General features: G+C 38.6%; 1 protein-coding gene across 4 annotated transcripts; it reads right to left on the reverse strand.

The window, feature by feature from the left end:
• Positions 1–23: 23 nt before the first annotated feature.
• LOC139109488 (phosphatidylcholine:ceramide cholinephosphotransferase 2) lies at positions 24–17,217 on the reverse strand. Of its 4 annotated transcripts, XM_070668580.1 has the most exons (7): positions 17,059–17,217; positions 16,726–16,992; positions 5,379–5,761; positions 4,647–4,857; positions 4,278–4,552; positions 4,014–4,189; positions 24–3,907 (listed from the first exon to the last, which is right to left on the reverse strand). In XM_070668580.1, exons 2-7 carry the CDS (start codon positions 16,809–16,811, stop codon positions 3,752–3,754), a joined length of 1,287 nt encoding a protein of 428 aa, XP_070524681.1. In that variant the 5' UTR covers positions 16,812–16,992; positions 17,059–17,217; the 3' UTR covers positions 24–3,751. The 4 variants fall into 4 exon arrangements, with proteins under 4 accessions (XP_070524681.1, XP_070524682.1, XP_070524683.1 ...); XM_070668581.1 differs by lacking the exons at positions 16,726–16,992; positions 17,059–17,217 and adding an exon at positions 14,477–15,295; XM_070668582.1 differs by lacking the exons at positions 16,726–16,992; positions 17,059–17,217 and adding an exon at positions 14,452–15,294.
• Positions 17,218–17,248: the final 31 nt, after the last annotated feature.

Below are 17,248 nucleotides of genomic sequence, written 5' to 3' on the forward strand. Positions count from 1 at the left end.
AATAGGTTCGATCGTCAATTGACTGTTGAGTAAAGTATACGTAAATTCTTTATTACATTAACACATATGAAAAATGTAATAAATATTATAAATACAGAAATATATGTATATGTATAAAGTAACGCCAAATGTAACTTGCTCTTTTCATTGTAATAATATCGATGTTTCCTAACGGCGAATAATCCATATATATTTACAATGTATAAACAACAGAAATCAAATCGAATAATCGCTTATTTAGCTTTCGAAGATTTTAATTTAATGCACAGAAGCCGTATCTCGCTTCGTAAATAATCGAAAAACGTGTGGCTACATATACTGTCGTATAACATTAACAAAATTTTAGTAGTTATTTTACGCAATAATAGAAGCTTCTTTTTCCCTCTTTTTTTTTTTATATTTTATTTACAACGCATATATTCTTTCTTCCTATCTATATATGCACTTAACTAATTACATTATAATAACAGGTTACCAAAAAATATCTACACGTAAAAATATAGATATATGTATATACATATATAAACACGCAATCATATTCGCGCGCGCGTGTGCGTGCGTGTCAGTTGTAATATAATATATATATATATGAACTCTATTAATTATATGTATATATATATATTTTTTTTTTTTTCTATACTTCTCTTATATAATTAAACATTGATAGAGGCTTTCCCCATTAACAGAACAGGCTCTTTTCGTGTGCGTGTAAATATATAATATAATTTTTATAATACATGTACATATTTATACACGTGCACATAGGAGTATGCACATGTAACGTCTGCGTGTATATATATATATATCTCTCTCTCTCTCTCTCTCTCTCTCTCTCCATATATATATATATACATATATGTATATATGCACGCTCTAGAATATCTTTTTCGCTTTCATGTAAGTCTCCACTTGAGAGATCTATTCAAAAATAATTATTTTTTCATGCTGGGTCGATCTAAGCTCTATAGATAGAAATTCTTTTCGCCGCACATGAAGCGTATTCACGCTGCAACAATAGTAATGCAAATATATGTGTGTGGGTGTGTGTGTCATGGATGTGTGTAAGCATTATTGTGTTACATGTTGTGTGATCACGCAATTAAATGCGTGCAGTATACAATTCATCAAATATATATCCAAATGTGTATCTGTGTCCATTCTCGCATTTGTGTAACGATTAACGACACCTTACAGCTATATTATACATGTCAGCTAAGAAATGTACCTATGTATGTACGTAATGCACACATTTCAAAAATAGACCTGTAAATACGGCGTTATCTGTTCCACGTCAAATGCGCTGCGCGAATGCCAATTGAAAGTCACTATAATCTACATTAATTTTATTAAAATATATATTTAACAGTTACACGCATTTATAATTTGAATGTCACAAGAGGAAATATCAAGTGGCCACAAAGGTCACATCGGTGTTAGTTCGCCAGTCGATTGCTACGTTATTAAGAGCGCGAGATCACACGACGGCGAATTATTCTTTCTTTTAGTTATCATCACAGACAGAAAGAGTTAATTACACTACTAACAATTTTATCGCATGTTCTCTTTCTTTTTCGATTTTTATTTCTTTATATTTGCACCTAAATCTTGTTTAATCATGAAACGCATTTGATTAAAATCGAAGTATAATATAAAAAAATATTAGATTTAATATAAATCAGCTCCATACAATTTAACGCATCGCCAATTGCTTGTTCACACTATGCAATAGAAAATACAGACGTTAGTATAAATCTTTTTTGCGAAGTACTGTAAGAAATGTTTATTATTTATTTAAACTATATGTATATATAGACACCAAAAATTAAAAAAATGGTAGATGATAGAATTTGCAAGTGTGTTTCATACTTATTAGAGATTCAACAAGTCGATCTTATCACCTAAATTACAGGCGAGCAAGATAACGAGTCATCCTTAACGTAATTTAATCTACAATTAAATGTTCAACGTTTTTATAACATACATACTGCACACACACATACACACAACTTTCATCGGATGCTAAGAAAATTAACAGTCACGCGACTTGTTACTGCTTACATGTACATTATTAAATGAGATTCATAATTACTTATAAAAATATTTCAAGAGTTACGACATTTTTATCAACATCATTAAATTGTATCACTCTTTTTCTTATATGAGAAATAAGAGTGAGGCAAGAGGTGTAAGAAATCATTTAAAAACGAAATGCGAGAAGAACGAAGGAAGATAGAACCGTACGAAAGACTGATGATTTTCCATCATTTTTATAACTTGATCTTTCCACGAATGTAAAATTGTCTTTTACATTTCACGCAAAATGAGTTGCAATGTCCCTATGTATGTATATTTGTATGTGTATTTATATGTGTGTGTGTATGTATATATGTATTTGTATGTAAGACAACATTTGGTGTATGTACAAGCGTACGACGATCTTATTCCGTGAAAACACGAACGCTTTTATTACTTTCCTTTTTTCTCCATTTTAGTTTTATTTTTTATAATTATTCTATGTAATATTTCAATATATCAACTAATTGGAGTTAAAAAAGCGAAATATACTTTCTAGAAATTCAATATTTGAGATTTTTGTTACGAAGTTTTCATAAATAAACTTATCCAAATTTATTCTACCACAGGTAGACTATACATTTAAAATAAGTTTTATATATGGCAGGTTCGAATTTTATCTATAATCATAATGTACTACAAACCAAAGCTGCAAAACATTTGGTATAACATAATACTATTATGACTCTTTATCTTTATCAATGCCAATTATTTCATACAAATAATGAAGACTGATTCCTTTACGATTTTTTTTAATAATTTGTTAAAAACATTATATAAATCAACATTTACTATTAAGCGTTCCTGTTTTGGTCCCACAAAATTGCACAATCATTTCTGTTACTGAACATTAAGTTACTTCTTTCCGACAAAACATGATGGAAACTATTTTATGAATAATCGGTGTGGTGAAAATTTAATTAAGACATATCACGCGAGTCTACAGTATATTTTTGGCAATTTGTTTGCGGAATCGTTTTTCATCGGAATAATTCGTATCATCAATGTCAGGGACGACATATAGATAGTGAGAATCAAAATGTCGATTCAATTCAGACCCAAAGATTCGTCTAGAGGAAGGATTTAGATTTCATTTCGATACTTATCTACACACAACTGTCTTTTACGGATTACAAGTACTTTTTATTGCATAGTATCGCTTGAGTTTTTAAAATATTTGTCCTATGTTTACTTATTTATTATATTACTTTCAATTTGCAACTATTTGAAAATAGAAACATCTTAAACAAATATACATATATTGTATATTAACTCGAACATCTTCCTCCATCCGAATCTTTATAATATTAAAATTGTAAAATCCATTTTTCTATATCTACTTTTTATATTGTATGTAAATCTGTATAAAAATTAAAGAAAAAGTAAATTCAGGCTGACTGGACGATAATTTTACGTGAAAGAGCACGGACATTGTGTTTAAGAGTTCAATTGTACTACAAAAAAATCAACACAAAATTAATTTTTTAACTATTAATGTGCGATTGCTCTTAAAACAATATGTCCCATACAGGGATACTCTTTAGTGAACTTTTAACTCCACGTTAATAATCTTAAATTTATATGTTTGTGTGTATGTGTACGTGTGTGGTGTTTGTGTGTAAAATATATACAACAAAAGTAACTCCTTTGTTTTTAACAGCCTCTATCAAGACAAATATTAACTATCTCGGTTAGGGTGCTTGGCAAGAAACCGTCGAGGCCAGGGTAGAGGCCAGTCATATTGTCGTGGCACTGTGCCGCCTACATTCTTCTCAAAATATTTGAAAATGGAGAACCACCAGAGCCGGGCCAAAAAGTTATTTGGTCCGTATTGCTATAAAAAATGTCATTGTTTTATACGGTATAATATATAAATATTAATACGTATGTTAATCATTTTGCAAAATAAAAAGCTTTTAACACTCGAAAGTAAAATATACCTTGAGATTTGGATTGTTGGCTAGCGTGTGATATATATACCACAGACGGGTAGTAACATAGTAAGCTATAAGTACATCCACAGAATAATGGCCGTGAGCCACCAAGACCATAATTACCCCGACGAGTACCGCCAGACCAGCTAACCAATGAATCGGTTGACATCTTCTTGGAGAGTCTGAAATGAACAACGAATTATCGCGGAATTACACCTACTGCTTGTTTATACGTACTTTAACTTTAAAATAATAGCGAAATATACGTACACTCCTTAATAATCAGGTAACTGAGTACGAGCACAACCGTGTGCCCACTGTAAATATAATCTCCGCAATAAGTGTGTTTGCCATTGATGGACAAACCGAAACCGGAGATGAGCTGCAGGACTCTCTTTGTTACTAGAAGTGCACTGGTGTTATTTGCCTTTGGGCTGCAATAATAGGTTTTACTGGCAATCGGTAGGACCGTCACGTACATTGTAACGCTCCTCATCATGTACAGTAGACCCAGTAGTAGAAATAATCGTCTAGCTACTATAAATCTGCGGAAATAAAGTTGATCATTAAAAAGCCTCATAAAAAAAAAATTAAAAAAAATTACCGGCCATCAAACTTATTTATTTTTCGGTTACTTACCTATGTTTATGAAAAATAATAAAAACCATCGCAGAATTGGACATGATCATAATCAGGACTTCCGAAACATTAAGCGCCCAATCCTGAGCGGTGACATGGTCTAGTACCATGTCGGGCAACGGTCCGTACGTGTTCCTATCTGGAACGCGCTCATGCACCATCGCCAAGGAAGCCGTTGTCAGTATGAAGTTTACAACCATAAAGATAAACGCTGTAACGGAAAGCGACTGTTTATACATCTCGTTTTACAGTATATTACCAAATATAATTGCTCTGCCATTTTTTTTCTTTTTTTTTTTTCCATAAAAAACTTGTTTCTGAGAATGCTCGGGAGAACAACGGCGTTAATCGGCTTTGTCGTGCAACGACGATCCACATCTGTGTCACAAATCTGCGTAACGGAACTCGTGAAATATGCCGTGCGTTTACGTGCATTTTGCAAACTTCAGCGAATATCCAGCCGCTCGTCTTAATTAACCGAGATGTAAAAAGCCATCGAGATAAATCGTGCGACTTCTAGGAAAGAGGAGATCGATCGGGGGGAGGCTGCCTCTGGGACGAAGCTGCGCAAACAGACTCTAGTGTATCGAACGAATACCAGGCCACGTAACGACCTCGATCTCGATGAACTCTACCGCGGACGAACGTATAAGCTAAACTGGATGATGCCCTGAGGTCAGCAGTTAATTTCTCGAGACTTGCGTAAAACAAAATTTGTTCGATCGTTCTTACCAAGAAACGTTTTCCATTTTTCCTTGGGGAAACGTGGTTCCTCGCGAAGCGGCGCAGGCATGTCGATCTTGACGATGCCACCGCCGGAGCCATTCGGTACCCCGGGATGCCTGCCCAGGCTCTCGATATCCTTTTCGTCCTCGTCATCCTCGTAGTAGTCCGAGCCCGAGGCCGCTCCGGACCACTTGTCCTTGCCCTTGGATAACGGTGTGCCAGGCAAAAGCGGTTGCCGTTGATAAACATCGCTGGACTGTGCCATGCCGCTGCTACTTCCATCAACCGCCGCCTCGACGTCCCGCTCGTGGCCCTCCCCGGCACCCAGTGGTCGATCAAAGCTTCCGTAATCGTTGTGCAAGCTTGTGGCCTTGGGGTCCAACACCATCCTGCACAAAACAAAAGTCGACTTGTCCTGATCGACGTATATGACACACGGGATGGGACGTGCCCTACATAAAGATTTTAAACGCGACTGTGCCTTGGAACATTCGCGAGCGTTATCACCTACGGCGAGATAGCGAGTACCGTGGAAACGCAGATTTGCGGAAACGTAACCGGCCTTGGTGCCATTTAATAGCGTCGAGGAATTAATTGACCTAGGGTTGAATCTCGACAAGATGAAATATTGTTCTACGTTCGCGAATCCTCTCTATAAAAAATTTGTGCGTTACGCATGAATTAGCTGATTAATTGATTCTATTGTGTTGCCGTTTATTAAATTATATATATTTTTTTTGTTACAGATCGACGCAGCTGCATCCACTGCTGTCAACGAAAGTGTCGTCACCGCCGATATTATTAATTATACGAACCGCAGCCGGTTCGTCGGTCGTTCCGGGAGTTTCGTATAGTATTCGGACGGATTTTTTTTGAAATACGACTTTCTTTTGATCGCGAGTGTCGAACATGGAACGCGCGAAAGTGATCAGTAATTTTCGCGATTGTAAAATCACGGTCGGGGTGTTCGCGAGTGACTTGTGCGCGGAAGGATGACTCGACACGTCCCATCTGAGAGGAGGAGCAGGCCCTGGAAGGGCATCATACATCGGCGGAGCAACTTTTAGGTAAATATAAATTACCTTCTTTTAAAAAATCTTTATAAAAATGAAGCTTTACCTTCACATTAATTTAAATACTATCATGTCTACATTAATATTTTCTTTTTTATGTTACAGTCACCGGCAGAATTTTACAACTCCGCTGAAGCTCATGCAGATTGGTAAGTCGCATAATTTTTTTTTCGTAGTTTCTTCTAGTATAAGATATAAAATGGCCTATCTCGATCGAGAATTATCTCTCTTCCCGTTGCATTGTTTTAACGCACATGCAGCAATGACGAACGCAATCTTTCCGAGATGCGTAATCGATCGCCTCGAAAATGCCCGATATCTTTTTTTTTTTCTTTCCTACCTCAAATGCGCCGACTCGCTTTCTCATTACCCGACAATCAAAATTTACCCCGCCGTGGTGGCCGACGTGTCGATAAAACGCCGCTATTACACGTGACACATATCTCGCACGTGCACGTGTACTCGGAGCGTCTGCTACGCGTTGTCACGCCCCGTAAAGCGCGGTATTTTTAGACGTTTAAAGAGAAGGTCTTGTAAAAGGATGAAGCTGCTGCGGTTGAAAAAAAAGCGCGGGTTCGAAGTTGGGCTGGCAAGAAGCCACGAAGTCTGAACGAGATGACTGTTTTGTCCGCGGATAGAATCGACTCATTCCACGTGACGTGAGAGCGTAAATCGTCGGGCAAATCCTGGTGCGGCTATCGTTCTAGGCGCGACTAAGAAACAATCAGCCGAATAAGATTTAATAGCGACGATCGATCGCGATAGAACAACTTTATTCACCCGCCTGAATGCTTTAAAAAGAATACACGTCTTGCTTTGAAAAGAATACTGCGCTCGCCTTAATTGATACGCTCAGATAACGACTCAACCGGCGCTCGCGAGGGCGACTACAAAGTCTCGTGGAAAAATACTTTCATTTTCTTCCCGTAGCTTCATTATCATCGTAACAAGCTTCTCCCCTTATTCTCGTCTTACGCACGTCGTCCGGGGTATCCAAAAATACATTTCCGCGACGGCGAACTCCCAAAGGAGCGCCGTTAAGCTGCATCGTCTGCGCGCCGGGTTTGATACAACTTGTTATACGGAATAGACGAGGGCTATACCGCTTCGGAATGACACGTTTGCCCGCGATATAAATGTTTAACGGCATGACTCGCGCTTAACGCGATACGCGATTTCGTGGGAACAGCAACGGCTGCGTCGAACACCTCCGGGCTTTCACAATTCAAGTTTCCGACGCGGCACGACGGCCGAGCTTTAAGTATCGTTCGCGTTTATTGAACAAATTACGGCCCGACGATGCAGAAAATGGTAGTTTGCACTCGTTACAGCCTGGAACGGGCACTGGGCGCCTGCGAGAAATAATCAGTAGTTACACAATTGTACGAATACAACCTCCCCGATCAGCTTAAACTAACATGAGGGCACGATTTAGGCCAAAACCTTCGGCAGATTTTGACAGAAGATTACGCTCGACCTGTGCAGAGCTATACTAAAGGAACCCGCATTTGCAAAGTAATGCGTGAGAATATAGAATACTTCACAATGCAATTTCCTGTAGCTTGGCATGACAATGCGAGTTTTCAGACGCTGTCGAAACGAGACCTGAAGCCTTTAAAGCCTTTGTTATCGTTGCTATTATCGCGATCGTTTATAATTAAAAATTGAAAGATGTAAAAGACAATATTTCACGTTTTAGTTATTCCTCGAAGCAGTAACGACTTCCAATTCTAGATTTCAAGTGTTTGAAAGAATTTTTATTCTTATTCACATTTTTCTGATCGTTAAAATCTCAAGTATGTATGAATCTATTTAATTATTAAGATTTACGAGATCATTATAAATGCCAGACACAGTATTATCCTCTAAAAGCGTTATTAACCTATTCAGTTAAATACTTACTAAGGTTTTACGTGCCTGTTGTGTAGCGGTCTCAATAACTTTTACAACAGGTGAATATTTTCACAGCATTATGTCCGAGAACGTACTGAGCAGTGCCTCGCAAATCTATTAGCAAAACTTTACAACCAAACAATTGTTTTATGTTACTATCGCAGTCAATTTTCTGACGTATCACCGTTTTGTCAAATTACAGCCCAATTTTTTTCGTTACAAAGCGCGATAAAGATTTTCGTTCGCTACAGTAAAACGTGGCATCAACATAAATACAATAAACGCACAAGTGCAAAAAGTTTCCAAGCGAACCCTGTATTTAAAGTATTTAAACGATCGCAATAACTTAATTCCTTTCGTAAAACCACATGAATTATCTTTAAAAATTTCATGCATATGTATTTAATGTTCATCGCAAAAGCATATCGATAAAAGTGACCATAAATAATGTGTCACGTATTGATAACGAACTAAAGACCTCGCGCATACTTCGATTGTATTCCGCGAACAAATATATTCTTTGTGAAGAAAAATATTCAAAAGAAAATCCATCGGCAAACGAGGAAGCAATAATTCAGAAGCAGTTTGCTTTTTCAGAAAGAAAAACACTTTAAGTTATAAAAATGTATTTTTTTTTTTTTTCCAAATTCTGACCTTTATGTTTTGTCAATGATTTACGACCTCCATGTATTTTTTTTATTAACTGTCGACTCGTGATATTTATAATTTATTAGCGCGACGTTATGACGATTTATATAACTTATCCCAGCATAAATTAACACAATGTTTGTGCGTATTTATCTTACATTTGTCTCTCATTATAGTGCAAAAGTGATTACATGGCATCGTAATAGCTGAAACCTATAATTTTCAACATTTGTGACTTTAAACTGTTATATCACACTGCTCTTTCAAATTAGTCTTGCCACAAAATTGCTACTTTATTGCGCACTGTGCGAGCTACGAAATAATTTACGAAATTACGCGATTATCCCGTTGGCAACGACGACGGAAAAAAAAAAAAAAAAATTAACGTTTGGCGTAAAAGAATTTTTTTTCGAAATGGGAAACGTTATTTGCAGTTATTAGTTGTAGTTTTGAAATAAATATTCTACCATTATAGCGATCCGCGAAATCGAGCTTGAAACGGAGTTCAATTACCGCTACTCATGTCAGACATGATTCAACAAGCCATATCAGAAAACTTAACGAGATCTCTACAATTTTGCTATTACGCGTAGGAGTAATGATGCACTCGCTAAATAATACAATTTGTTCGACCTGCATTGATATTTGAAGAAAAACTAGACAGCCTGTCGGATCTAGCTGAACAAATTGTTACCCTAAATTTATTATTACACTATATATAAATCTTACGTCAATGCTGACATCATAGATGCCACGTCATATGCGTTACAAAGATTTAAAGAAAAAAAAAAAAATTAAATAATTCATAAAATATCGTTTCATCGAATACATTTAGCATCGACGTATGTCTGGATATTAATTATATTTCCACGTATCAAATAAGATAACATAGCGATGGGACAACTTTTTATGAATCGGCCAAATATTTGCATCCAAAGACCGATTGCGTCGTGATAAAAAAATGTACAAGTCCGAACTAAATTTTCTTGCGCGTAACGATTTTTTTTTATCGCTCACTAAATTGTACACGAACGCTTCTAAGTGAAACCTACGTAATTACGTCACAAATAAACTGCCTCTAGCCCATGACTCATTTCCGTTTTCCTTCTGATTCATGGCGCCCGATACTTCTAATTAGTTTTCCGCTGTATAAATAGATGTTATGTCGGTGTCGAACAATGACACCAATTTGTTAAAATAAAATTTATCAAAAAATACATTTGTAAAACTGCGTTGCTACCGTGAAAAAAAAAGTATTTATATTTATTATAAATAACTCGATTAAAACGATTAAAACAAATTGATTAATATTGATTAAAATATTAATAAATATGTAATTTTGTGGGAGACGTTGTGTACCGAATAGACTAGACAATTCATTATAAGCGTAAAAAAAAAGAAAAAAATATAAATTAGCTCGCGGATATCGGATACACCCGCGTATCATATTGCATAGAGCAATCTGTTCGATTACATGTACATACAAATACAAAAGCTAATAAAGATTAAATCACATTCCCGCCCTTTACATCGAAACGTCAGATACAGATGCCACGATTTAAAAAAAAATATTAAAAAAAATTAAAAAATGCCTAGATATTGCTTCTTGCACAAACATTGCTCATTTTTTCTTAATTGTTGTAACTGTTTAAACACCAAGCGAGTAATTTCGAAAATAAGTAATTAGCAACACCATTAAGAACTTTTACCGTAATTTTCATTCAAATTCCAATATTATTTAGTGAGATTGTGATTCTACTCGTTAATGAAAGTAAAAAAACATTGATTTCAGTACTTGAACGTTCTCTGATTCGATTCTCATCAATCGAGTTTCAAGCACGCTTGATACTGCAAGTTTAGCACAAAGTATTGCATCTTACTGCCAATAAAAGTTCACAAAAACAATTCATTTGGTTGATCCAATTTTATAAGTCTTCGTAGCACGCTTGCTGATAATCCAAGAATCGATAACTAGGTGTTGACGTAAATGTTAAAGGCGATAAGTATTCCGTGCCGACAATAGGGATTCGTCACGAGGCCAATTTTCTGTGACAGTTTTGACGTTATACTAATAACACGAAGGTACATACAACGGCCACATTTATATAAGAACAAGAATGACGTCGCTATATCACCAGGAAAAATTTGCATAAAGAAGAAACGAATAAAGAAGACGGAACAAAACGATGTAGTCGAGGCCTACACGTCACAAATAGCAAAAGCCAGTAGAGAACGATATCGAGTGTGTTTTTACTCACACATTAAGTATGAAATCTGTCCGGAGAGACGTCATATCGACGCACCCGCGTGCCACAGGAATTATTACAGAAAGAAAAACCACGCGTGGATTAACTAGGAGAGAGAAAGAGAGAAAGAGAGAGATTCAAAGAGGGAGTTGGTGACCTGGAGAGAGGGTAAACCGCGGTTACCCTAAAGATAAGGTAAGAAAGAAAGGGAACAGTACAGAGGCGAGTAATTGGAACAATGAGCGAATTAACAACACGTTGTGAAAAAGCGACGGACTGGAGAAAAAGAAAGGAGAGGCCGAGAATGCGGTTTAAAAAAATTTCCAAGTACCGCCATTAGACGAAACGATGAAATCAGAATAACGCAGTCATAGCTGTGGCACACATGTGAAACTGATCAAGATCAAGTGAAAGGCCAAATCACTTGAAGGCCTCGCGAGAAACCGTCGAAAATGCTTGAAGAAATCGCTCGTGCGATCGTTCGAGTTAATCTATGAATGTCGAGAAAAATAGATACGTTTCACACAATCAATATATCGGTATATCAGATTATATAACTTTTCACGTTCAAGTGTTACGTACGATCGTATTTTCAATTAAATAAAATTACCAAACACATGGCGCGGGTGTCGAGATAAGCGACGGTGAGGGAGAGAAGAAATATTCTACAGGTGTAAGGAGAGGATAGAAATACTCTACAAGATGTTAACGGTTCCGAAAGCTAAAACGCCACGTGAAAGTTATATCTCGGCCGCCGCGCTCTTTCGTGCACGTGCACTCGGCGGCGTTGAGTACACGCGCACTCGGACAGGTGGTACGCACACGCGGCTCCCATTCCAGCTCTCGCAAGAACCCTTGGAAGGGCCCTTAAAAGGGTGCGCGATCGATCGCTCGTCACGCGATAATTTCAAGCACGTTTCGATCACAAGGCAATCGCGTTTTTGTCGAAGACACATTTTTCACGCGACAAAGGCCGACGAATATCGTAAAACTCGAAGATTTTATCTGGAGATCGCGAGGCGTGCGTGACAAGTAAACCCACAAGGGAGAGCTTTCTCAATCGATGATAAAATATTGTGTTAAATTACAAATTTCAGTTACGCCTGTAATATTTTTTTTTTTTTTTTTTTCTTTGAGACTTTACGGATTTTTTTCAAGGCATTCTGGTGATTAATCGATTCGGACATTGATACAACAATTAATTCGTCGCACACAAATGCAATTCATAGCGGTTGACAATAGCCAAGGCCAGCTGCTTTTTATAAGGGTAGTCATGTAACTGCGAGATGCGAACGAGGCTTGTTGCGAGATGCGAACAGATAAAGAGACTAACCGTCTTGAATATTAAGACGACGACGGAGTTATATATATATACGTCTCATTATACATTACATATATATAATCTCATTACCGTGTGCAATGCTTCTCAGATTTTAATATCGGACGAGAAAGCTTTTATATTCCTATAACGCACACATACATACAGAGTGTCCTAAAAGCAACATGTCTAAAAAGAAAAAAAAATTTTTTTTTCTTTTTAATTTTGATTTCCTACTCACAATTTTCAGAAACGCATGTTGCTTTGGAACACCCTGTTACAATTATAAACGACAACTTCTTTGCCTGATATTAAACTCAGATGCGTTCTACTGTACGTACGCGATAATGAGATTAATTAACCAATACATCTAACCAACGACATATCTAACCAATACGAATTCGCGCGTCGTAAATCGAGCGCTGTTGACTTTATTCTGAATTTATTATCGCGAAGATGGCTCGATCGCCTTACTGTCGTTCTCAAGAAAATCACTGTCAACGCAGCGCTTATACTCAAAGTGCATCCTCGTCTCGCATTTCGCTCGTATCTGTGACAGATCAGATAAACCTTCGACAATTTCGTAATTCGCTATTCAAGCAAATGTTCCCAGCCACAACTGCGTCACGGACTGCAGCCGCATTTTGGCCGCGCATATGCACGAGTGATAGATGTTCGACAGATATTTTCGCGCCAGTTCCTTTTATTTAATCGCCCGGTTATCTCAAAAAAAAAAATTATTTGTTTTCAACGCCAAAACAAAAAAAAAAACATTACGCGATACGAGCAATATTTTGCCGAAGCGATTACTTTACAGATTGAGATAATGCTGCAAGTGTCGCCGTTACGCTGTTCGAGTACGCGGCTATAAAAATCATCCGATAAAGGCGCACACGAGGTATTAAAAGATTGAAACGATACTTTAAAAGCAAGCGGGACAAGGCAGCCCGCGTTGAAAAATTTAAGAAAATAAAAAATTTAATTCTGCATAACTGTTGACGCACTGAAATTCTAAATAACGTTCTTGGATTGTCGTAAAAAAGTAATTCTGCTCTAAAAGATTTTAACTTGCGAAACGCTTAGCCAACAAAATTACAACGATAAAGATCGATATTTTGGAATTACGCGCTTCGAATCCTCTTACGTGGAGTACTTTATCGACGCGAGATCGCGTCGCGATAAAATAGAATTTTATTATCAATTTACGTCGAACATCTATTAAGAATATACGATAAAATACCTTCGTGTTCTCGTAATGATTGTTTGCTTTCAGTATATAGTGTCTCGGTTCTACTTTAAACTCGTGATACCCTGTATACGGTTTCGTGCGCGGAACTGATCAGCGTTGTGTAGTGAGTGCGTGCGTGTGCGTGTATACATATACATATGTGTGAAATAGACGTCGCTAATTAGCAGAGCAAGAGGTTTGTACACTCGGAAACGAGAGTACGCTGAAAGGAATTAAGAAAGAAAAGCCCGATTGTCGCAGCGGATGCCATAATTCTAGGTAGAAACCGAAGCACTAGGCGTGATATCATTATAAGCGCGATAGCGGCGGAAAACAAGAACGTAGGACAATGTCCAGCTCACAAAGAAAGCGCGATGACGCATCCAACGGGGCATCTTATATCGCTAATGCAGGGAGTTATCTTTCACAGACTGAAAGCGATACGGAGTCTCGCGAGTTCTTGAGAGGAGCAACAGGCAGAGAAATCGTATCGCACAGCCGTTGCGAGTGCAAGCGCGAATACGCGTCGCGTATATTTTAAATCGGGTCTTAGCAAGAAGAGAAATTGAGCGTACAAACGGGGAACTTCGGCGGGCGACGGCCGCCCAGAATTATGCATCCAGCGCAACTTAGGCGCGACGTAATTGTCGGTGAGATAATAGAAAAAAATCACCTGTGAATTATAGGTCTCGCCATACCTTGTTAAAGCACTGGGTAATTCGACCTTGACAGGTAGTCTTAATTTATGCATTTTACTTTATACGTACACACACTACTATGTCATTTGCAGTACAGTCTCCTTTTTCTCTTTCTCTTTCTCTCTCTCTCTCTCTTTCTCCCGTGAGTCAGCTGCGTAGGTGCACGCAGTTACGCGTACACATACGCGCGAGCGCGAGTTTTTACAGCTGCGTGGCTACGACTACGTGAGCAGCGACGTAACGGGAAACATAACCAACAAAATGCGCGATTTCGCTTTCCCGAATAAAAAGTGCCGGAGGAAGGAGAGAGAGGCCCGAAAGAGAACAAACGTGGAGTGCGGAGAGAAAGAAAGGCCGAGGGTGGAAGGCGGCGGAGGGGAAGGGGGGAAGGGAGAGAGAGAAAGAGAAGCTAGAGAGAGAATGCGTGACAAATAGGAGGGCCACACAACACTAATCGAACGACACACGAACGAAACTAACCAACTATGTAACGGAGGAGCGGGGGAGAGAGGGCAGTCTAGCGAGTGACTTTACATGGACACCGGACGGCGAGCGCCTCCTCTTCGAGCCCGTGCTCGTCTCCCGGCGACGACGACGACCGACTCTCGGGATCGGGTTTTGCACTCAAACTCATTCACCGTCGGGCGCGCGCGCGCGCGCGTACGCACGCACTCGCGACGTGCTCGAGCGAAGTTCTACACCGCGCGTATCGGTCGTTCCGGCGCACCGCCACCGGTGGCGATTCGTAGGTCCGCACGCTCCTCGTCGCCCCGCCGTCGCGCACACGCACACCAAACGTACTGACTATGCCGTCTTTACGGATGCGTACGCCGAGTCACCAACTTACGCCACCGCGGCGCCTCCGCTCCCCGAGTTCCCGAACTTCCCAAGTCCTCCGGAGTCCGGCGTGAACGTGACGTTTCCGCGTGAAGAAAAAAAAAGAACGAACAATAATAGCGTCATCTGACTCGCGCGCGGTGCTCGCGTACTCGCGCGGCTCCGCGACGCCGCCGTGCCAGATGACAAATCGAAAAACGCGGAGAACGCATCGTACAAAACGCACTCGGCGCTCCGGTCCACTACGGAAACTAAACGGAAGACCCGCGCCATCGTTCAACGCGTCGTGCGACCTCTTCCCGCCGCGCGGTCAAGCGGCGAACGAATGTCCAGGTCGATAAATCACCCGCCGAAATTTAAATACTTTTCGCGGTCAGCTTGTATCGATATTAGAGATAAATCTCGATCGAACGTGATTGGAATCGGTTTTGAGAATGTAAATAAAATTGCTCGCCAATTTATCAAATCTGATAACAAATCAGCGTCGACAATAAATTAAATTTGTTTGATTATTCGTATAACATCTTCTGATTAGTCGAGTATTTTCTGAAAAAAAAAATATTAAAATACCTAATGTTTGTAAAAATGATACAAATTAGTAATCAATTTCAAAACTAATTTCATTTACTTTCCTTTTTTTCAAGAATAATAAAAAAAAAAAAAGTAAGATTTATTGACTTCTCCACATCGTCACGTCGTCACAAAGAGCATTCTGATAAAGTACGACAGTATCTACCTACGAGAATGAGATGAGAACAGTGGAAAATGGTACGGAATTAGCGATGGAAATATTGCTTTATTCAAAGCGGATGAGATACATCATCGATGTCGTTTAATGCTGCTTGCAAATCTGGCTGGAAGTACAAACGCGACCATGATATAAAATCTGCCTCTCTTCGACTGATGATTGGATAAGGCATAATGTAACTGTAATAATAAAACCATGGAAAATATGATGAATAATCGACAATAATGTTCCACAAAGTGTAGAAACAGAACTGCTACAAGCGATCTAATAAAAGTAGAAATCAAAAGTGGCTGTGCACTAAGTTTAGAATTGCTGAATAATTGAGCGTAATATTGTCACATTATTGCCTTCTTGCTCATGATGAATTCGAGATGATCGATGACTGAATAAATAATGAATAAAAATTGATGACACGTTTGCTCGGTTAATTTTTTTTTTTCAGCTAAACTACTTAAAAAAAAAAAATACGATATATAATACTATGTACAATTATATTTTTATATGATGATAGAAAAGCGATTAAATACTTGATTAGAATGCATGTTCTTTCAAGCAGATTTTGTATTCTTCATGCAACTTAAAATTGCCAAAGCGAGGCAAACACATAGTAGAAGTATACAACGTGAATGTATTTAAAAAAAGTAGTAATTAAATAATTGCTTACCTCAGCAACGCTTTCCTCCAGCAGTAGTCCGTCTCGATAACGAGCAACTGCAATTTCATCATATATGTGGACGTAGACCAGGGCATACAAACGAATTTTTATACGCTTAGTGATTCTTCATCTCCCAGTAGAAAAATTTTCTTCATTCTCAATTCTTTCTTTGCGGACTTTCTCCTTCCTTCCCGTGGATGCAAGTGTTATCCGTGCGAGTTGCGATTAGCCGTGCGCGACCCAATTATCCGGGTCTGAACTATCGATCAATTGGAACTGAACGAAGAGTACTGATGAGTTGTTTTTTCTCATTTTTTGTTCTCGAAAAGAGAGCAAATGTACCAGCTGGATGACGAGCTGAAAGCTTTCCAGGGAAGCGCACGAAGTGACACACTGCACCAGTAGCTGAGAATGTGTTAAACACGACGATTGACCGCTGCGGAAAGCGGTGAAAGCCGTAGGCACGCGATATCTCAACATCTCATTCTCGAAAGGGATGTTTCTCTCGGGAATTATCGGTAGCTCTTCTCTG

The sequence above is a fragment of the Cardiocondyla obscurior genome, linkage group LG18, assembly GCF_019399895.1.
Source record: "Cardiocondyla obscurior isolate alpha-2009 linkage group LG18, Cobs3.1, whole genome shotgun sequence".
Lineage (NCBI taxonomy): Eukaryota > Metazoa > Arthropoda > Insecta > Hymenoptera > Formicidae > Cardiocondyla > Cardiocondyla obscurior.

Coding starts and splice junctions, on each gene's coding strand:
- LOC139109488 (XM_070668580.1), bottom strand. CDS start 16,811: ATGCCCTGGTCTACGTCCACATATATGATGAAATTGCAGTTGCTCGTT. Junction 5,762..16,725: donor TGGAGGAAAGCGTTGCTGAG/GTAAGCAATTAT, acceptor TGTTTTGTGCAG/GATGGTGTTGGACCCCAAGG. Junction 4,190..4,277: donor TTACCTGATTATTAAGGAGT/GTACGTATATTT, acceptor TGTTCATTTCAG/ACTCTCCAAGAAGATGTCAA.